The sequence below is a fragment of the Lipophrys pholis genome, assembly GCF_963383615.2.
Source record: "Lipophrys pholis genome assembly, chromosome: 17".
NCBI classification, from domain to species: domain Eukaryota; kingdom Metazoa; phylum Chordata; class Actinopteri; order Blenniiformes; family Blenniidae; genus Lipophrys; species Lipophrys pholis.
This window is the reverse complement of record NC_137643.1, coordinates 4,992,532-5,016,052: the sequence shown is the minus strand read 5'-3', so window position 1 is coordinate 5,016,052 and position 23,521 is coordinate 4,992,532. Positions and strand designations below refer to the sequence as shown.

Here is a 23,521-nt window from a genome sequence, read left to right as displayed (position 1 = left end):
TCAGAGACATTAATAAAGTTCAGCTGAAGTTACACCAGTCTCGTTGGAGGAAGATTCTCTTCATTCTGGACATTAGCAGGTCATGAAATGTCTTTATGAATGATATACAAGAAGAGAAAGCAAAAACAAAACCGCTGATAAAACTGAAACGGGCTGCTTGAGATGGATTTATTTGAATTTTACAGTAAACTAACGTGTAATGCTGCAAATTAGAAGCAACTTAATGCTAACTTCAGTGATAATATTTTGTGTTGCTTGGTTTGTTCAGGACTAATGAGGCAGATATCATCCAGCAAACAGGAGTTACCTGTAACAATCACAGAGCTGCTATTTATCGAGTACAACAGCTTTGGACGATGCTGATATTCAAACTTTTGGTCAGCTGGTTGAGCAGAACAGTGAGAGACAGCAGCTCAGCAGGTCTACAACTCTTTTCAAGAGGGGCCAAAATAACAGGAAACAGTAAAATCATAATTCAATACTAACTCATTACACCTGTGGAAACGCCTCACTACTTCAAGACATTCAATCAATTGATAAACTGCACAGCAGTCACATTTTTGTTTCAATGGAAAAGTTTAATAAGTATTTAAAACATGTAAAACAAACAAAACGTACAAAATATATAAATAGTACAGCAACTGTCACTATAGGATGACAATACCTTAAAATAAACAATATTAAATATTACATACAATACGATAAACAATGAATAAGGGAGATGCCTGCATCTCAAACTAAACACTGTCAAATACATAGTATAAAAAAAGCTAATAAATAGCATCCTAAATATATAAGGGGGAAAAAATAACAAATAGAATAAAAAAATATGAATCATCCCACAATGTTGTCATTCAGTTCAACGTTTAGCAGGCACTGTGAGTGTAAACAGTCCGAGAGGAGCGGAGGTCACAGGTGACAGCATGAGCTCCTCAGCACAGTGCGTTAGTACCACAACATATTTTAAAAGGCTACATGTCAATGTGGCGTCATTTCTTAAACACATGAGAGAGAAACGTACATTCTACTATGTCTGCTATGTAGATGTCAGTAATACAACCTGCACAGAGAGAAATATTGTGTAAACAAAGCACCAGAGTGCTCATATAATGCATTAACTCTGCGTCGACAGGATTACTCATCTGTTGATTTCTTCCTTTAATCTGATTTGTTTATTCTTGATGCTGCGTGTGTCAGATCAGACTCTGCACATCATCGATTCGCTTCAGTTGGCTGAAACTGCTGCATCACCAATGAGGCTACAAATGCCTACGATAATAATTTAAGCTGTGACAGAGTTCACTGTCTTGGGTTAGCATGTTAACACTGGCTGATTATCGCGATAAATTCAACGGTTAATCCTTAAAAAAAATGTCAGTCGTGCAGATATTGGAACATAAATATAGTCGTGGACAAACTGAGCATTTTAACTTGTTACGGATCCTTGCTGGAACGACTCAAATTCATTAAATTAATTTCAAAGCAAATCAACCCACAGTTTGTGAGATATTACTCACATGGTTCAGTGCGTTAAGGCAAACAGAATGATTCCAAGTCATTTATGGAAGACAAAAGAATTGACCTACAGGTGGTGCCACAGGAAGAAAAGCAGGTCTGTCCTCTGGGCATCTGTCTTCATTCTAACGATCATCACTCCAATAGTTGGAAAGTTGTAGACTGATTGACTGTTCTGTGCTCCAATCTTTGTTCCAAAATTACAAAAATATTCATGTTAGCAGTGGTTTTAAAGGATTGTGTGAGCGCCTCCTCCTGGCGGCTTAATGTTTCCGACTGCAGGACTGTCTCTGGAGATGCCGTAAGACTCTTTTAGACCAGTCACAGAAGATGTGTAGCCGGTCCGACATTTCCACAGAAAGCAGGAGGGCATCGAAGGCTGTGGAGACGGTGGGGAGGGAGGGAGGAAGGACCGGAGGGACGTCCTCATCCATCTGAAGACAAACAAGATGACTGTGAGCCATGAGGATGCACGAGTAGCTAATTTACTGATGACTGGTTGTTTAATGATGCACTATTGACAACTATGACGGACTGATTTGCACATGTGGTTTGTATTACTGTTGAAATTCACAACTGAATGAAACGAACTTAATCTCTACTGTTTGGGTTTTCATAGTTATGGGTTGTCATTTCAAGTTATTTACTAAAACTCATCATTTCTCTAACTTGTTAACTGTTTATTTTATTCTGTAAGAGGAAGAAAAATCACAATTTGTCCTACAGGCTTTATAGATGCAGATTTCTACTTTTTTTTTTTAATCTAATTAAAATCATAACTTCAGCAATCATGAATGAATAAAAAGCTTTTTTGTGTCTCAGCTTCATTCTTGTCTCACCTGCTGAAGTGATGCTCTGAGGAGGTTGGACAGCCTCTGGAGGTGATTGCTGGCGCCCTCCACTGACTGGGAGGAAACACTGACGTTTTCTTTGGCAGTCTTCAGCCAGTCTATGTGCAGCTTGAAGGACTGAGTGTCTGCATACAGCTGAGACAGCGACTTGTTTACCTGCAGGGAAATCAGACACACTGAATTACTGACTGATGATGTCACTGAGCACAGTGCTTCTGAGGAATAAACTCCAGTTACGACTCAGACTCTCAAAATGTGTGATTACCTGCTGTAACCTGATGTGAGCGAAGTTGTGATGCATGTGAGGGAGACTGTCCAGCCTGTGATCGATGGCATCAAAGTTTTTGAGTTCATCTTCTGTCTGGTGGAAACATGAGAGATGACGGTCAGAGGACAATCAGACAAATAAAAATAAAATAAAACCTTATTCTGTATAGCTTCAGTTCCCTTAAACTACATATATTAATTACATATTGCACGTGAACTGCTTTGTGTTTCTATCGAGTAGGAATCCTGCATGGACGTGGTTGAATCCTTCAATTGGGTTAGGGTTAGGATTAGGATTGTTTTTTCAATCCCAAGGTTCCTCCTGTTAGTGCGAGCAGGGAATGTGATTGGCTATATAGGGCACATTGTGTATCGGTAAAGTCAATTTACATTAAATTGCATATACAGTTTAGTAATTACTTTACCGAGACACATTTTTACTGCAATACTTACTGATCTGTGAGTTTTAAGGTAATGACGTTATAAACAAATGTTTGAACATTGTTTGCTGTCTTTCAAATTGTTTCAATCTCGTTAGTTTCAACAATCTTTTAGACATTTCGGTAATGTTCCTGAAGCTAATAGGCACTTTAAGTATAGTTTAATTACTTCAGATGTGCCTGTATTGTAGAAATTGCTGCATGTAATCATTTGAAGCCTGGCTGCCTTCAAATCTGTAATTTTTATAAAAACTTTGTATGTATATCTGAATTCATCAAACTTGGAATAAAACCCTGGGATTACAAAGGTGATCTTGTTGAATTACCTGAAATAAACATTGTTTGTTTTCAATTGATTGATTGATTGATTGAAATGTTTATTTCGAATAAGGTACAAAAACATTAAGAAAAAAAGAAAAGAAAATTAACAACAAAGTTTTCCTCTCAAATAAATAAATAAATGAATAACAGTAATAATAATGTAAAATAAATCAAGAAAAACATCGTCAGATGAGTATTCGAAAGCCTATTCTCAGGCAAACTATGGATTACAAGCCAACAGACTCTATAAGTTTCAGTGGTCAATACATGTTAGAGTTATGTTTGTTTTGCGGAGGTCAGTGGAGGAGGTATGACGTGAGTCTCACCAAGTCGTGGATCTTTTTGGATGAGTTGATCAGCGTGTCCACGTGATGGATCATTGATCCGAACGTCCCACAGAGGGGGGAACTGACGGTGGGACGAGATGAAGATCGAACAAACAGCTCAGCCAAAAGCAGCAGGTGGAGAAGACAGGACGTGGACTTATGAATTACTGTAAAGACAGAAGGGACAAATGTCAACTCGCAGTCCTTTCAACCAGCTGTGGCCTTTTGGTGAAAACGCAAATAATTACATGGAAAAATGCCTGGTATTTCTGTTGTAGCTTCAGTTCCACGTTATTACAAAATTAACGATGCAGCTGAGTAACTCTGAGCTGCAGATGCTTAAAACCACACACACACACACACACACACACACACACACACACACACACACACACACACACACACACACACACACACACACACACACACACAACTGAACAGACAGTCCTACAACAGGTGACTACAGGAAAGAAGCAGCTTTTCCCCCTCACTCTGACCCGGACCTGATGTGTGTGAATCAGACAGAAAACCACGAGAGTGCAAAAAAAGTTGTTTTCATTTCCAACCCAAATCTAAAGCACATGACCCGGGAGATTAATCCTGAGGCAGCTGTATTTAGACGCAGTGAATGCTTCGGTCTGTGTTTGTCACGACAGTAAAAGGAAACCATTTATCTGAACTAATGGACATAATTGTTGGTGCCTGCCAGCGGCGCATTTACACAAAACAACAGATTAACACCTGCATCAAAGAAACAAAAAATACTAATTTGTGTATTTGGGAAGATACCATCATTCATCCAAGCACTCGCAGTGACTTTCAAAAGCTTTACACTAACGCTGCTGCTTACAAGATTTGCTCTGTTAAGACAGACATCAGATAGACAGAAGTTACATCCTGTGACCCAGACATAAACAGTCATTTAAAAAAATCAGATAAGAGCTGATATGCAGATATGAAAGTAAAGACGCTCTGTGGTGTGGAAGAAATGTTCAGACACCAAATAGGTCAGAGGCCTGATTTACTGTTAGCATTTTTAGCAACTGAATGAGCGTAGGCGTCTGAGAGGAACAGACAAGCAGACAAATTTCTGCATTTCTGGGAAACATAAAGACAAGTTTAACAGGGCAGATTATACTGTGCAACACAGATTGTTTAGGTCTCACTGAGCTGGATGTCATTATGTTATTTCATGAAACTCAAATGCCCCTCAGGATCTCTCAGTGTCTGTAAACCAGCTGTCCGATGATGTCATATCGGAGTCGATGGTGAATATTAAATGTGTGGCTCAAGTTTTTTTTTGTCTATTTAGTTTGTTTTTACTCCTTTTAATCTGTCAAAATTAAAAATGTATTACTCATTGTTCTCTGTGTTTGCACATGTGGAATTGTGGGTCTTTATTTCAAAGTCGTCAGCTGCTGGTGGAATAGCGCTTGGCAGTTTTGCCAAGTTTTGAATCTGATTCCGGGCTTTACTGAGTGGAGTTTGCATGTTCTACCTGTCGGTGATTTTCTCTGCAAAAGGGTCCAAAGGCTGTCTTGTTAAGTGACGTGGTGGCCATGTCTGTCTAGTAAAAGTTTAGCGACATGTCCAGGGTGTACTTTGGTTTGTGACCTGCGGTAGCTCAGATCAGTTCATCCAACTCAGGTTCACGGTGCACTGGAGTCGATCCCAGCCGACTATGGATGGAGACGAGATAAAATCTCTTCAGGTCGCCATCAAAGGGCAAACACAGACAGACACCCTCACCTCAGAACAGTTCAGAGTCACTATTTAACCTCAAACACATGTTTTTAGACTTTGGGCGGAATCCAGAGAGCGGCCATGCATGTACAGGGAAAGCATTAAAAAAAACACCCATAAGCACAACCTGGACTGGAACTACAAACCTTCTTGGTATGAGAGCAGAGCGCCACCCAGCTCAGTCCTGCCGGACCTGCCGGAACACTCATCATTGATTCATCAAGATCTAAACAGGCTTAGACACAGTGTTTGCGTTGTCTGGCACTTCGGGGCAGCAGAATAAACAGTTGAGACAACACGAACAACACAACCTCTGCACTGACCCGATGACAGCTGCAGAAACAAACGATAAACAGCTGACTTGTACACGCTACTGCACGCATCTGCTCTTGAGACATGACTGCAACCTCCTGACATTAAGAACAAGAGAGTCTTTGTCTGTCGTGATGAGACAAACTTCAGAAAAGTTTGAGAAACAATAGATACAAAAGCAACAAACAAATAAAAAAAGTTGAACTCAGCACAAACATAAATAGCAATAATGAAACTAGTATCACGGATACACTGTGTGTATTTTTTAGAGAAGCTGCAGAGCTGCTGTCTCTCAGGCTACTACTTGAACCGATTAGCGAAGGCTGTTGTCTTAAACAATATTCTTTTAATAAATTCCTGTTTATGGGAGTGTCTTGTGTTCATGCTTCTTCTCGTTCACTCATCTCATTCGAGCTCTGGAAGAATATGTGGTGCATGAGCTGCTAATTGCCCCCAGGATGCTCTCACACTTGCTGTTACATGTTGTGTACAGGGGTTTATCTAAGGTTTTTTTTTTTTGTGTTTTTTTTCACTGACTGGAATGAGGTTAATGAAGCAGAACCTGTGGCCTGTAAAACCCAAATAATAACCTGAAAGCCCCATAAAACTGAGGGGAACTACAGAGTTTAATTATCATTCTTTGTGGGTTTGTTGCTTCTGTGAGTGGAAGTCGTAAAAACCTTCACAGGTTCAGCTTTTATCATGACTGTTGACACAAAAGCATCTATTTAAACATTCATTTGGCTTTAATGCCCCTGTTCAGGTATGAACATTTGACTTTTTGTTTGTCAAAGAAGAATAAAAAAAAATTGAAGTATGCAAAATCAAGTTGAGTGGAACCACACAAAGAAGAATCATCCAGCTGTCTTCTGTTTGTGTTTCTTGTCCAAAACACTTGAAATAATTCCCCCAAATCCTCCCCACGGTGTTTGGTCTTGGTCTCGTAAGCTTTCTAAATCGCTGCTGATCTCTGTTCAAGGAAACAACACTTCAATCAAGATTAGTTCATGTCTGTAAATCTATCCGCTAGTTTATGCAACTCCAAAAATCCCATAACCCAGAGCAACAAAGAAATGAACTGTCCGTTAGTGTTAGATCAGCGATAAGGAATGAGAGGTATGCTGCTGTGGGTTTTTCTACCCCCACCCCCCCCCCCCCCCCCCCCTTCCCCTCCGCCCCCCTTGCCGCCCGCTCTGGGCCTCCTGTTGGAAAAGTAGAAGGGATCTGGCGGAGGAGCGCTCTGACTCAGATTAATCTCTTTGTGGTGACATCACCGCGGCAGACGCCTCGGGCTGCACTCTTCACAGAGAAAACATCCACTTTGTCCTGAGCGCCGGCGCTTTAATCACTTTTACAGCCACTCAGACAATAAGGGCTGCGTACTTTATGGAGTTTTAAACGGCAAGGGTCAAGGAATGGTGACATGTGGGTTCAATATCTGAAGCAAAGACGTGATTTATGGTTATAATAAATGACATGAAAACACCTTTTATTTCTTAAACACGTTATGTTTATTAGGCTTTCCACACATGACGTTCAAAGAATGACAAAATCACAGAAATGTTCTCGTCATTATGTGCGGCATCGCGGCAGATTCATGTGGATACGGTTTATGTTATTAAACTACAAGGAGCTGCTGGAAAGCTTTCATATTGTTTGCAGCAAACAAAGACATCAACTGAGTTTCAACCTGGTTTCGGCCGAGTTTTTCAGTGAGCTGCAGTGTGTGTCAGGTTTCGTATCCAGAAGACAACAGACCAGGAAAGTCTGCTGAACAGTGACGAATCATTCAATAAGTTAATGTTAAAAAAAAGCCTCTTTTTTATTTTTCCCCTTCTCGTTTTCAAGGACATGCTCAAAGTTTTGATCAGACGGCATCTTATTCAAAACAGTTAAAAACGTATTCATTCTTCTTAAATGAACCCTCTGATAAAACGATTGCATTCAAAACGGTGGCATCTTTGACTATGCGGCTGTGTAGTGACATGCTTCCTTCTATTCATACATTCATTGCCACCTGAAAAAATTTTCAACCTTGGCCTGGTTTATCAGTGACTTGAAGTGTGCGGTCACCCACCAGGAGTCAGGTTTCGTATCAGGTTTCATGTCCAGAAGACGACTGCCTGCCAGAGTAGCTGTTGTGGATAAGCAGTGACTCAGCATTTAATAAGTAAAGAGTTGATTTCTTTTTTTTTCTTTTTCTTCTTGTTCTAGAACTCGGTTCAGGTTTGGAGTTTAACGGTCACTCTCAATACAAGGAAGCGAAAGGAAAAACTTACCGTGCGCACCATATACTCTTAAAAGTGGTCACTTTTATATATTTTCCACAAATATTGCAGAACTACATTCAGGCTCTTTATTTCCAAACATTTATTAATGTATTATTTACTCGTCTTTGATAGTTTCGTTTGCAGTCCTGTCATGTAACACTGGATGAAATGTTGGTTAAAATCAGCACAAAGAATTTCTGAGTTTTGTAGAAAATAACCTGGCCACATCAACAGTAACAGTGTTTTGGTCAAATGTGCCACATGCTTTTTGCTATGATCGCCAACCATCAGGAAACTAATGAGTGTAAGTCCTACATGTTGCGCTCAATAAAACAATGTAGGTGTTAATAGACCCAGAAAAAAGAGGAGCTGCTTGTTAAACGTCTGAGCCGGCAGGGGTTGAACTCACTCACCACTCATAAGTTCTGGTGTGAAGCAATAAGTCTATTTCTCTTTATCTAAAAATGGGAACTGACAGAATAAATATATAATAACTGTTTTTATCACTTTTGAGTGTATCAGTCAATCAGACCTCGATCGTGTGTTAAAACTGGGATAATAGTTTCATCGTCATGTTCCTGTGACGCACGAGCAGAGCAGTTAGCTGTTTTCATGTACAATGAAAACATAGGGAAAGTACTGTACCATGTCACTTTACATGAGTTTATTCCCAACTCAGCTCCTATTATTGCATGAATCAAGGGTTCCCTTATAAACAGGAAGTGGAGTTATCGCAGCGCATAGCTCTCAGTGTGAGACACTTTTTACTGACAAGCTGAAATTGACATGTGAAGCCTTTTGGATCGAATTGTCTGAGAAAGTCTTGTCCAAAATAAGGTATCAGCTTGTGAGCATATTCACTCCTAAAATACACACATATTACTGAAGACCAGCGGAAATGCCCCAAAAACACAAATTGTGAAGGGAGACAGGAAAGACGAACAGCTGCGGGATTACTGTTTGAATCAAAGATTCCCTTATAGAAAGAAATGTCAGATATTGCTGTGTATGGCCCTCAGCATGAGTCACACTCTGACTTCCAGACAGAAGTCTGACTGATGGCGTTATTCCGAGGGGCAGACAGCTGGGGTGGGCTCGGCTTTGGAGCAATGACATCTTGAAGTGAAATGAAACCTCTCCTGATTTCTATCCAGATAACATAAAAACTGTGTTGTTTGTTGTTTCATTTTATTTTCCTGCACCAAGAAAGTCCTTACTGCATCAAACGTGGAGCAAGGTTCAAATGACAGCAAACAGATGTCCACTGACAGCTCATTTAAAAAGCGGCTCGTAAAAAAAAAAAAAAAAAACACACATTCCCAGCTCGCTGTTATCAGCTGTTGCATCATGGTCTCACACGCAGTCAAGTGAGGACGCAAGCTGGAAACTTTGGAGGAGCTTCATTTGGCAGCTGGAAATTTACTAAAGGAGACATCAGCGAAAATCTTCTGTCAAAGCCCAAAAAAATACCCTCCAGCAGTGAAGCGTACAGTCATGTATTTGGCTGAGTAAACAGCTGTGACAGCATTATGGCTCAGAACAAAGTTGCTTAAGAAGCAGAGTGAATGGGCCTTCTTTGATGTATTTAGCAGCTCATTTCGTCAGCACGCGTTCAGTGAAACACACACACACACACACACACACACATGGGCAAGGTCTCACATAATCACACACTTCCACAGTTTCCGTTGGGGTTCGTGGCCCTTTTTAGCTGAGCCAAGCAAACAAACGCTGGAGTTTCCTGTGTTTTGCCTCTGACACAGTGAGCGCCTTATTCCCTCTGCGCCTCCGACTTTAACTCCGAGGAACTTCAAGTGAACTGAGCAGGTGTGAAGTCTGTCTGGCATCAAGCGGCTCTGTCATCCTGCTCCAAAATCCTCCAATAAACCAAGAAAATGTGAAGTCTGGAGGACTTGGTGAACCATACGCGTAAAGTCTGACTCCCACTGACTTGTCGCAGGATTCTCTAATTTGGGTTATTTTCTTGGTATTTCTTCTGTACCCTGCAGAATGCTAGAAAAACTAAGCTGTATGAATCACTTCGGGCTTACATAAATATTATATTGACCACAAACAAACGATGATGTGCCAAGTGTGAGGTGACAGCGAGAGCGAGAAACCTCAAGCAAATGATCACGTCATTATGCAACCTCAATTGTAAGACACTTTAAATCCCTTTAAAACTCACCGTTTTACAGCTACAGTGTGTTTCTATTATCTTTACAGTTCAAGGACACACAGCAGACCCAAAACTGGAGCAAAAAGAAAAGGAATGTTGGATTTCCCTCGAATGGGATGAGTGCCAGATCAAACAAAGATACCTGGAAAGTTAATTAGTGGTTTATCCTGAGACTAAGAGAATTTGTGGCTTGTTGGAATGTACAAGGGAAAACATTGCGTTTAGTTGTTTGCCCTGTTGCCTGATACACATATTGACTTGAGTTTGATTCCTTGTTTGGGTCATTGAATTGGCTTGTTTTTATTTTTTATTTTTTTTCTCCTTGTACTCCAGCTTCCTCAAAGCACACACAGTAAGCCGACCACACTTATTCACATTCACAGAGAACTTCATAGTCAATATTTAACCTCAACACATGCTTTTGGACGGTGAGATGACACCAGACAAAGCTCACACTGTGAGAACACGCAAACTCCACAAAGAAATCCAGTTTGTACTTTTAGATATAAATATATAGAAAAAAAAACTTAATGCAGGATGTTAGATATTTTAAAAACAAATCTAATATTTATCCTAACAACTTCTTCAAAAATTCGAGCTCCAAGTTAATGTGTTGCAGTCCCTGATTTGCAGTTTGTCGGATTAGAGGCTTTGAAAATATCAAGAAGGAAGATGTACTGAAGTTAAATCAACAGTAGCGTCTGTCTGATAAGCTCATGCTGTGTTGCAGTGTGTGTCGTTACACACGTTGCTGTTTCCTGGGGGGATGTTGCCTCATTCCCTCCACTTTATTCCCTGGAATTAAACACTATTTGAGACTGTTTTTTCCATGAGCCCATAGCTGCACTGAGACGACATCAGACCCACATCATGTTCAAGGCTCCGGGGATCTTCAGCAAATATTAATCGACCACGGGTTAATCGTTCACAGCGACAGCACTATGACTAATACTGGATTTTGTTTGTGGTTCAAACTGTGGACATTCACTGATCATAAAGTGAAAAGGTTTTTGAGACGATGAAAATACAGTACAATACTGTATTTGACGGCTGGATGAAAATGACATAATTGCTGACTCAGTCCATCTCCTAATACATCCTCATACAGTGAGTGTGCAGATCACATTACAGTGAGAGCAGTAAGTGGTGATGTGATATGACGACATCACTGTCTGCTGACCCGACTGGCATATTTCACCTCAGACAAACACACACCTGGTTGTTTATGACTCGTCTTTTTTCTTACGACTCATCGCTTATTATATTAGTGATTAGTTACTTAATGTGATCTGCACAGGAGCCCTGCCCCCCCAAGTCTGCTGTAACATTTTCATCCCCGTTACTACACAACTATAAACTCTGAAGGTTGGTTTTTCATCCACAAATTTACCATTTGCTTGGATGAAAAGCCCACCTTCAGTAGCTCGCCTCGCTGGTTCATTCATAAAAAGCGTGCAGTGCGAACACAACCATTCACTGCCGCGTGCGGTCAAGTGGAGGAAGGAAGTCCAACGTTCAGTCTGCCGCTGTCTATCAGCCAGGAAACAACCAAGAATCTATGACTTTCCGACCTCTAAATGACACAGTGACTAACAGGAGCAGTGAAATCAGCACGCCAGAGCTTGTACATGCCCTCATTTACATGGCGATTTCTTAGAAAACTCTACAAAAGGCACAGTAACTCAAGTAACACAAGATGTTGATACAAGCGTGATATCAGATGACAGAGAGAGGTTATATAAAAAAAATGTTAAAAGCTGAGAATAATTAAATGATGCAACTTCATACTACTACTCTATTACATTTGTTGTTTGCCTTTCAGCAATTATTAACAGAAACAGTCAATAATCAGAGGTGAGCGTTGCAGTTTATAGCTCTCTTACTCTCACCTGGTTTCTCTTGTCGGGAGTATCATCCTTACATTTTAAACTTCATCGTATGTAAAGCAGTTTAAGTAGTTAAAAGTTTTCAACTAAAAACTTCAAAGTTGTTGTTTGTACAACACAAAAGACTGCTTAACACAAAATAAATACTTTTGATACAATGAAGTTGCACAAAAATGCTTTTATACTTTGACAAGTACGAGAGCATTTTTTTTCTTTGTTTGTTTTTTTTTTTTACATTAAAGTGCCACTCTCATTGTTCTACTTTAAACTACCCGGGGAAACCCCGACCACGCACTAACACACACACACACACACACACACGCACACACACAAAACCAGCCAATCACCACTCAACGCAACTCAGGACCGAGCACTGTGCTACTTACAGAAATTTGGGAAGAGATGGATAAACTGTTACAAACACCAAGTTTTAAATTTGTCAGTCATTCATTCATTCATTCATTCATTCACTCATTCATTCATTCATTCATTCATTCATTCATTCATTCATTCATTCATTCATTCACTTACTCTGTCAGGCTGAAAGTAAAAGTAAGGAGCACGTGGAGTTAAGTCCCCCTCCTCCACATACTAACAAACACGCCCCCCCCCCCCTAACACACACACACACATACACACACACACACACATCTCCCATGTATTTGTAAAAAAGAAGCACAAACAAACTTACATTTCATCGTTCTGCTGCCGCCGTAGTAAACAAACCTCCTACTGAGTCCACGCTGTGTACTGTACGTGTGTGTGATTGTGTTTGTGTGGACAAAATGTAAAAGTTCCCTTTTATAGCTCAGAGTATGACACATCACCTGAGTCATCAGCCATCGTCGCCATTCAAGCATCAACGCCCACGCTGGCCAGCCGTACCCCCCCCTCACCCCTCCACCCTGCTCTTCACCCCCCCCCCCCCCCCCCCCCCCCCCATCTGGAAAAAAAGAAAAAGAAAAAGCTTGAAATGTCTTTGTTTGTTGAGGTGAATCTGAATGAAGGAAATCATAAATAAAAAAAAAGAAGTGTTAGAAAATACCAGATTATGCAATTTTCCTTCTTCCTTCCTCCTCTCCTCCCTCTCCAGTCTTATGCCATCACCTCACTTTGCTTCACCAAGTTTGTTTAGCAAATACAACTCCCTTGAAGAGAGATGCCAGGATTTAGATGATTTAAATGAAAAGTCAACAAGGGGAAAAGTAGCAAAAAGAGGGAAAACCTAACCGAACCAAATGGTAAATAAACTTTTGGACGCTAAGAATCTTCTAATGTGTCTTTTTCTCAACATTTTTTGGAGGTCATGTGTCCACATGTGCAGAAAAACACCTTTTAAAGAAAAAGAAGCAGGAGGGAGAGATGTTAGCAGTAACCCTGCAAATGTAGTGAAAACAGCACTGAACACAAATAATGAATAAACCACAACTGAGAAAACTGAGATTAGAAAATAAACATCAAACAAGATGAAATCTCACTTCTCCTTTTCATGCTTTTCAACAAATTTGCTTTGCATCATTGAACTTGGAAGAGCCGAAACTGAGAAAGAGGAAATGAGCGAGTGCTTTTCTTTGAATCTCAATTTGCACTCTGATTTACAATCCAGAGGATTTTTGCAATTGCAACGCATCTTCAGGGTCACGTCAGTTCTTCAGAGCAATCACGAAAAACCTCCGTCAGAGTTACAGTTTACCTGTAGCCTGATTCAAGTAGCAAGAAGTCAGTAGAAAGTCCCACACTGAAACATTTCACAGCTTTCCAGAGCTTCATGGCTGGCCAGTAATAAAGTCAAAGTTTTTTGCTTTATACTCTGACTCTAAGTTGCTTACTGTGTGTTTAACATGTATTCCTCTCATGTTCGCTGTGTTTCCAGTGATGCCATGTTGTTTGTGGTTCTGGTTCTTGGTTCTTGGTTCTTGGTTCATGTTCACAGTTCATGCTTCTGGGTCTTGGTTCCAGTTGTGGCTCCGTCTGTCTCTGTGGGACCGTTTCCACCTGGCGGTAACGTTTCAGGTGATCAGATCACATGCGGTGAGCCCTGACTGTTTCCACTAGTCCATGTGGTGCGTCTGAGGCACTACTTCCTCTACGTCACCTCCTGCTAAAAGGTCAAAGGGCCGGCGTTGCAAGGTACTCTGTCCCCAGACAAATGCCAGGTTTGGTTTTTATCTCGACCAGCTGAAAACAACAGAGACGTTTCTCGAGCTACGTCAGATGTTTTCTCTGTGAAATATCCAGTGTATTCAAGCCGAGATCACTGGGTGGAGGCAGCAGAGCCTCCTTGCAATGTAGTTTTTAAAGATGGACGTATGGACTCACTGTGTTTTTAACTCTGGCTTAACTCTGCATATCAAATGAAGTCTGCCGCCATTAGTAATGATGTGGACGACTCTGCGTCATCACACTTCTCATTTTTGGGTTCTTTTCCAGGTTTGTACAAACAATTTCGCAATATCTGTACGTGGAGTAAACCAATTTCTGTAATCCGTGTCTGTGGTGCAAGTTTTGGTCGTCGGGGCTTTCAGTTCCTCTACTCGACATCGACAACACATCCTGGCTTTTTTTTCTCACTTCCCACCCCTGAACGTAGAGCTGAGACCGACTGAAGGAGGCAAATCACAAGAGCGAAGTGATGAGCGGCACCAGTTGGGCTTGGTCTGAATCCAGAGTTTATGATTCCACCATTAGAGTTCACAAGTTCACCGACACTGTGAGACAAACAAGCCCAGACTTCTCCGAATCCCGGCTCAGGCCTGTGTGCAGAGTTTGCATGCTCAAACTTGGACTGGGTGAGTTTTCGTCAAACTAAACTCCCATGGCGGGCTCGCCAAGTTAACCGCTGACTCATACAAGTTAGTGATTGAAAGACATGGTTTTTATCTTAATGAAGAGAAATAACCACAGCCAGGTTTTAGTAGAGGACAAACGGCAAGTTTGCATTGAGATGCTTCTCTTTCCCTAAGGATTTTAAAACTCATGACACGTTAAGAGGAGTCTGATGAAGTTTTAAAGTGTAGAATACAAAATCACCCATTTTAAGTCTTATATTTAGACTTTAGGAAACACTAAAATACATTAAGTTATCAAATAATCCTTGATTTAACTAAATTAATTATATTTCGCAATGTATACTTCAGCTGCAATGGCGAATAATAAAAAGAAGGAATACAGTGGCATTCAATAGTGTTTTTGTACATTTTATGAACACGTGCAGTTTCATGTTGTATTTTGAATGAAATATTCAGAGGCTGGGAAAGTGGCTGCTGGTCAAACTTCTGCTCAATAAATCATGACTTACTCACTCAGGTGAAGTCATCCTGGAACAAAGTGTCAGCAGAAATACCCCAAATTTGAAGGAATCGGAAGCCTTATTGGCACGTCGTTCATTAAAACGTCTTTTGGCTCCTGTCAAAACTGCCTCGTCATGAGTATGTCTGAGGAATGACGATGCAGAGCTTCCAAGAAGCCACTAAGTTTCCTGCTTCCTCAGAATTTTAGTTGACAGTTAAAGCTCATCACAGAACATTTGATCACTGAGCAAAGAAAGTTGAGTACTGAAATCCAGTTTTTTTTGTTTGTCTTGTAAAGATATACTGTAAATGTTATTGCATCAGATCGCAGATGGCGCTTTCCATCAAGTGCTGACCTGATGAACTGGGTGCCAGTGAAAGTGATGCACGGAAGGAGAGGGAAGCTCGTCATAACGGTTGCAGGCTGACTCGCTGTCTCTCTCTTTGTGTCATCACAGATAATGCCATATGGGGTAATTGTGGGGCGGTGTGTGTTTCAGCGTGTGTGTTTCTGTTAAGGGGCGGGGGGGGGGGGGGGGGGGGGGGATCCACATTAGTGGTTTTCACAGTCAGGCCCTCTTGTTTCATCACTTCCCAAACCACCCACGCTCCGGATATCTCCAACTTTGTAGCTCCCGCCTCTCTTTCTCTCTCCTTTGTGACCTCTGTTGAATGAAGGAATGTGAGGAATGCAGCCGTGAACGGGAGAGTGGGGGAGGCGGCATGCAAATCACTGCCTGGTTTTTCTCTTTCTTACACTGACATGCTTGAGGTGTGCTGGTGAATTCATTGCTTATAACAACAACAAAACATGATCAGACACAAGCCGACTCCTGGGCCTGACAGTGACTGACTTCATGGTTCTAGGTTTCCAGTTCCAGTTCTTCAGAATCACTCAGAGCTTCTAAATAAGTGTTAAAATTGAACTTTTATCGACACATTTTCAGGTGAAGTCATCTTATGTATTCCTTCAGTTAATAAGGAATTCATCATATCTGCTTATTAATATTTGTTTAGACATTTTTTCTTTTTTCTTAAAGTAAATAATCAGTGCTGATTGTGTTCATATTTGGTTTATTTTGCATCCTGTCAGGTTGATTTTGACTCAAAGCACTCTGTAAACTTACTGACTTATAAACTTGGAGATAAAGAATAAATTTGAGATAAGTTACCCCTCATAGCGTTAGTTGGGGTTAGAGATTTCCTTTTGTTTTATTCAAATACATTTTGTTTGTTGGTTTTAATAAAATTCTGTGAACCTTGTTAATCATATTTCCTATTACTACCCCAAATTATCAATTTATTAAGTCAATCTCACAAGACCGCAAACAGAGTTTTGAAAACATGCCAACATTTTGAGATTAACTGTATTTGTAGAATCACTATTGCACATTAGGAAAATGATGATCTGACCCCAACACCAATGTGTTGCACCGACTGATAGATTTTCAGGTTTAAACTGTCCAGAACAGTTTCTTCCCCCAAAGTGAACTAGAACTAAATATAAACTATTACATTCCGCAGGAATTTAGCACGACAGCCTGGCAACACCCAGATCACCCTATAGACTATCACTTCAAAGCAATGATTCAAGTAACAAGTACGTCTCTGCATCTGTTGGAAAACAAAACATTTCCAGTCTGGGACCCCAAAATTGATCTCATTTTTAAGGTCAATTCTGAAAAGCCTTATATCATCCCTCATAAGGAAATGACATATGGTTCACAGTTACATTTTCCAGATTAGAATGAAATATCTTACATTTTTATTCATGTTTAGTCTGTTTCACAGCCCAAAAATGTACAAAAGCTCTTCGTCTGTCTTCTCCGCTTCCCCTTATTGAAGAATTTTAATGGTTGAATAAACATATTTGACCAAACAGGTCAAAAATAGCCAAAAGAGTCACAGTCATGGAAAACTATCTTTAGACACAAGTGAGGAATCCAGTATCGTTGGGAGTTACACGACCCCCACGAGACCCTGATTTCAACATTATGGAGGCAGTACAACATTACGTGTTTAAATAAAAATGACATTAAGAAACATCAAATCCAGATGTCAAGTGCTTGAAGCAATGCAAGGGAAGTGCTCTCATCAACTGAGGATTTCATTTAGACTGTTCCAGCTTTTTTTCCCCAAATAAATTTACTGTACTTCACCCATGTCTTTATCTTTGTTATTTCAAAGCATCAAAGCTGACATGCTCACAGCCTTTTCTTTGTTGTTCAAGTTTATTTATGCTGTGAAATACTAAGCTGGTGGTACATGCTGGGACTTATTGGTTTTTAAAAGGCCTCTTGTGCAACACTAAACAGCCAAGACTCAGACTAAACAGATGAACTTCTGTTTGAGGCATGCAGACAATCAGTTCTTGGTGACACTTAGTTTGTGCTAATAAAAAGTTATTGTGGGAAGTAACTCTTACTTTTGTCTTCCTCAGTTAGGCCTGCCGTAATAATATGTGCACAGTTGCATTATTGCTGTGTTATGTGATACATTAGTAGAGTCAGTGGCGTTTTTGTTGGTCTAATACGACTAATTCTCTCAAAGGGTTTAGCTGAAGTTGTGTTACCGAGTTGAAGGAAGATGCTCCGTAATCTGGATTCTTGTTAAAAGAAACGTATCTATGAACTAATGACAGGAAGAAAACAGCAGCAACAATTCAGCTGAATAAAGAGAGAGAGAGAGAGAGAGAGAGAGAGAGAGAAAGAGGTAGCTCCACAGCTGTTTCCATGTACAATAATGGGCTTACGGAAACTTCAGTAATTGTAACTGCATCCTTAATGTTATAACAGTAATCAGTAAGTAGCGCATTACTGGTAAAAGTTGTGGCTTTATAGTAAATTAATGTGTCATCCGCCGCACTGTTAACAACTCGGGTAGCAGGTGTAAGGGGAAGTTACTTGTTATGTTGGGTTTGCAATTTACTTTGCCAAATCTGTGCATAATTAAAAACCTCTGCAGCTCAGAAAGTTACTGTTGTGTAACTTCCTTTTTCTTGTCGATGGTATTTTATCGTTTCGGACACACAACTGCTGACGAACATGAAAAATGCCCATTAAACCGCCGCTTCAGCTGCCAAAAGCAACTTGTTGTTTTTGGTCGTGCGGATGTGAAGTGTGTCGCGTTTGGATCCAAGTGTTGCCACATCACTGCTTAATAGAACTGTTTCAAATTTAGAACTGTTATTTCCAAACTATTGTATCTTAATATGTCACAAGGTGAGCTCACGTGTTGCCTCTTTTCACAATATATGTTTTGTTTTTGTGCTTGCATGTGTTTTTTGCCAAATGTTTGCGTGGGCTGGACTAGTTTTAGGTTTATTTCTGCAATAATCTTTCACTCAGACACACAGCTGCTGATTGACTTGAGAAAAAAAAGCCAGAAACTTGCAACTCCAGCTGCCCAGATCAACAGGTAGGTAATGGTTCCCGACCAAAAGGATGTTAGCTTTTCTTTTTTTTTTTCTTTGCTTGAAGTTTGAAAAAAAAAAAAAAAAAACACAAAGCAATGTGACACCAAAACATTAAGGATACTTTCTGCAAGCGTGGAAATATTTTTTTTTATTGTGCATCACTGCATATTCAAAGGTAGTACTTGTGTTTTTGTCATCTGTGCAAGCTTAATCATTCTGTTTTTCTGACATGAGTTGCACATTTCATGTAGGTCAGGAACAGTTGAAATGAATCAGTGCATCAAGGCAGCAGCTTCGTGATCCATCTGCAGGGTTTGTGCTGACTGCTTGTGACTGCTCTGGCTGCTGCGCAGGGTCTCAAACTTTCCACTAATCACCATGCTCACCGACGAATTCCCGCACAGATTGTGTCACCTCGCAGGTCAAAAGACTCTTTGCTTTTAATTTCAGAGAAAACGAACGAGGACAACGTGACGTCTCTGTTTTACGTGTAACATCAGCTTTGAAGTGGTTTGACCGGCTGACGCTGCGTGGAAGCTGCGAGGGCGAGAGAAAGCAGCTGCCATGTTCAATCAACCGAGGAAAAAGTTTTAAAGGGCCTTTATTTTGGTCTGATATTCACCAGAATTTACTACTGCAACGGAGTGTAAACCCAGCTTATGTATTCTGCCTCATAATGATCAGAAGAGTCGACATTGAAGCATCAAAAGGTGACGTCACTATCAACATTTGGCCGCGTTCCAATCACCCATGCTGTTTAAAACCTCTACATGGGGGTTGCACAATATAGAGGGTGTCCTAAAAAAATCATTGTACTCTTTCTTTTTAGTCAGATTGATCAATCAGATAAACTATAAAATATCATTATTCTGCCCTTCAGTTCCACTTCTGCACAAGTTATAGAAGCTTTACTGCATCAGACCACTCAGAAGAAGTCCAAATACTTCCAGCATTGATGAAAACAACAAACACCGGAAACTTGGTGAAAGTGCCAGGGGAAGGCCACCTGAAGCACTGCGTCAGGACAACTTTGGGTAATTCCACTGCTTCAAGCAGAAGATGGTGATTCTCGTGTAACAATGTGTGAATCACTCCTCCAGCGTTACCAAATCCACTCTCAGATCTTTTGGAGAATTGATGGTTCGGCAATGAGTCAGCCCTTTATCTTTCTGGTAGCGTGAACTGAAAGAAAGCCGCTGGCTCTGTGTGCCATGCCTCGCACTGGGACGGTTTTCTCCCGGCAACTTGACCCCTGCTCAGGGGGAAATTACCTAAAGATGTTCCTGAAAAACTACTTTCCAAAAATCAATTGTGCAGCAATGCTTAAATGTTGTTGGTCTAGATAGATAGATAGATAGATAGATAGATAGATAGATAGATAGATAGATAGATAGATAGATAGATAGATAGATAGATAGATAGATAGATAGATAGATAGATATTTGATCTTCCTTTGTGAGGTTTTTTTGATTCTCTTCCTTGATTATCGTCTCGCAGCAGGTTATAATCCCTGCACACAATTCAAAGCGACTCAGAGAGGCTTTCAACAAGACCCCCAAAGTGTTTAGTGTCCACATTATTACATGTGCAGTCGCAGGTTTGCATGTGTTCAGACATGTTTCAACTTGTCTGAACATCAAAAGCGAAAAACAGACGAACCTGTCAGAATCACTCATTTCCTTCCTGCTTGCTCTCAGTGGGCCGGTCATGTGACCCTTTGCACCGCAGAGTCCTCAGGTCAGTGTCGGTGTGTTGGTCGTTCGGCTCAACCTGCTGGGAAAGTTTACAAAGAAAAGTGCTTTTATAAATGCAAGCAAATTTGCACCAGAACTGGCGACACCCACGCAGCGAATATATTCAGAAATGTTGTCTACCAAGTAAGAGAAAGACCAAAAAAAACTTGGAAATCTTTTTGGTGATTTTCTACAGTGTAGATTTAACAGTGACATTTTTATTACTTATACACTCTAAACGTCGTTCACAGTAGTTACATCTATAAGTCCCTTTACTATATTTCTCATGTATGGAGAAGAGTTTTATGATCCATGGCGATACATTCAGGCGCTTTAGTCTCGGTGACATGCCACCGTTGTTGAAATCTGCCCAGCGATGCATGAAACAAGACGGCACGAACAAAAAGGAAAATAACGGTTTCAAACTCTGAAGCAAAGCCGCCATCTGGTCACTCACTCAGAGCTTTTCTCTCATTTTATCAAAAAGGGAAAGAAGAATAAGCTCGAAAACACCCTTTTGTTTTATGACAACAAAACTTCACCTCACACCATCTCCAGTTTGCTGTCATATAAAACAAAGTGCAACCTGCACATCATGGATCGAAGTTGAACATGAATTCCTCCGCCCACGTTATGTTTTAACGTTCTTGTGTTTCTTATCTTGCTTCCTGCAAAGGATCCTTTCCAAGAAAAACACTCTTTCTTAAGAAAACTGTTCGTCTCCCTTATCGCTCACGGAGCATGTACAGCAAATTCATAAATGTGGCTGAGAAACATGAACATTTAGTGAGCAAAAGACTTGAGAACAAATTCTTTATTAGTCAGCCTGACTTCCGGCAGTTGAGGAAATACGTGAAGACGCGAGACGGGACTATGACTGTGTTGTTACGTGTTGAGGATGTCAAGCTCCTTATCAAATTGGCTTATTTTCCATGTTGACTGTTGTCTAGCAGCCTTTAGGTCTGTGATGGGAGAAAGAACGAGCATCTTCTTACCTTCAGCCTCATGGAAAGACTTTGGGAGAAGAAAAACAAAGGAGAGTTTCTGTATTTGGCAGAAGGATGGGATGGGATGAAGGATGTCGGAAACTGACGATAAAGTTCTAAATCCTCTTTTAAAATTACAGAACTTCTCATTAAGTACATCGTAGTTATGGACGATGAAAGACAAAAAAGGAACTAAGAAAAAGGATATTGAATATATATGTTCTACCTTTGATGTTTGTATACAATCACAGCGCCAGTCAGCCTGTACAGGACAAGCACCAGTCCACATAGAACATACAGCACCTTAACAAACAGACTAAAACAAAGGAAACAGCTTAGAAAGAGTCAGTGAGGAGAAACATCTTCTCCATCTTCAGTACTTGATCCGAGTGAGAGCCATGGACAGCAGGTGCCTATCTACTGGACGGAAGGCCAAGTACAAGCTGGACCGGCTGCGAGTCTGTCGCATAGACGGACAGCCACTCAGTCAATCACAATCTCACAACAAATTCATCGTCAACAATCGATCTAAGCAGAGACAACAGGAAAAGTCGGCTCACGCAGAAGAAGAATACGAACGTCGCACACAGAAAGGTCACGACCCAGAATGAAACAGTGGTTTGCTGACTTTTTGAGGTGCGGGTGCTAACCACTGCTCTAAATACTCTAAAAATAGCACATAACAGCAATACAACACACTTCGCCGTCTCTCCAGAGGAAATCTTGCTGTGCAGCCCACAAGACAGAAAAGCACCGACGCTATGGTACAAACACGTTTCAAACAGTGCACAGACAAAGACGGCAGCATGGGAACTTTAAAGGGCTTCTATGAAAATGAAAGGTGTTATTGGTCTAATACCGGGATGTATAAAGGGACAGTTATCATGGCACTATTTTCCCAGTCTGACCCACTCCAGATGAAATTGGTCCTTTTGTGTTTGACTCCCCTGACCTGAACAGTCTGCAGGCATGTCTGTAGACAGACTTCTAACTTTTCTAACATTTCTAACTTGTTACATCTTCTATTCGGTAATTTTACTTAGCTTTCACGTGTGCTAAATATAATCTGCACGGATATGATCACAGTCAGTCCCTCCATCTGAATCACCCAGCAGCCTCGGGTTGTTGCTCACAGGTTGGTGCTGCCCCCTATTGGCAGAGTGAAGGAAACAGCGCAGCTGATGTCCTGGTTGTCTGGCTGAGCTCATGAATGTCGTTACAACACCAACAAGAACAATATGTCATCAATCATAAAGTGAATCCTCGATTAAAATAATAGATTGTGATCATAAACAACTCTACTGTCACAAAGCTTGAAGCTTTAGAGGGGAAATATGAACAAAAAGTAATTTTTAGAAGACTGAGACGCTTATGCTACTTATTGTAGAGTGTGTGAGCTGCTGGATAACGAAAGTAAAAGTACAGACACACAACAACCAACATCCACCAACAAAGACATAAGAAAGAGGAACAGGGGAAAGACAGGGCATGGTCGAATAATAACAGTCCACAAAAAAGGGAAGCTGAAAAGTGATCCAACGAGACAGCTCAGAATGGATGGGTGGCCAATAGCAGCTGGAAGGGTGGAGAAGAAACTCTCCCCTTCGTGGAATCCATTATTTCCTTTCCGAAGAAGCTGCATGTGCACGCTCATATTCAAGTGTCTGGCGCCTCTGCCTCTGCCTCGACCAGGTCGCTATAGAAAATGAAAATTAGTTCTCAATTAACTTACCCGGTAAAATAAAGGTAAAATAAGATAAATAAATTAAACTAAATAGATGTATTTTTGGAGATCGCCGTTCAAAGGTCAACATCAAGTGTGAACTGTAGTTCTTTTTACACATTTTCAGGTATGGAGATCGTAGTTCATTTCGGCATTTCATTGTGACTTTCTGCTCCCCTCACTTGATTTTTGGATGTTGCTGAATCAGCTACTTCACCAGGGAGGAATGGAGGCGCACGATGGCAGAACGCAGCTCAACGCACG

General features: G+C 40.7%; 1 protein-coding gene across 1 annotated transcript; it reads right to left on the bottom strand.

Annotated features, from left to right (window-relative positions):
* Nucleotides 1–566: 566 nt before the first annotated feature.
* Nucleotides 567–12,878, bottom strand: il11b (interleukin 11b). The gene is made up of 5 exons (XM_080484302.1): nt 12,802–12,878; nt 3,721–3,887; nt 2,632–2,727; nt 2,355–2,522; nt 567–1,949 (listed from the first exon to the last, which is right to left on the bottom strand). The coding sequence occupies exons 1-5, from the start codon at nt 12,806–12,808 to the stop codon at nt 1,779–1,781; spliced, it is 609 nt and encodes a 202-aa protein (XP_080340428.1). The 5' UTR covers nt 12,809–12,878; the 3' UTR covers nt 567–1,778.
* Nucleotides 12,879–23,521: the final 10,643 nt, after the last annotated feature.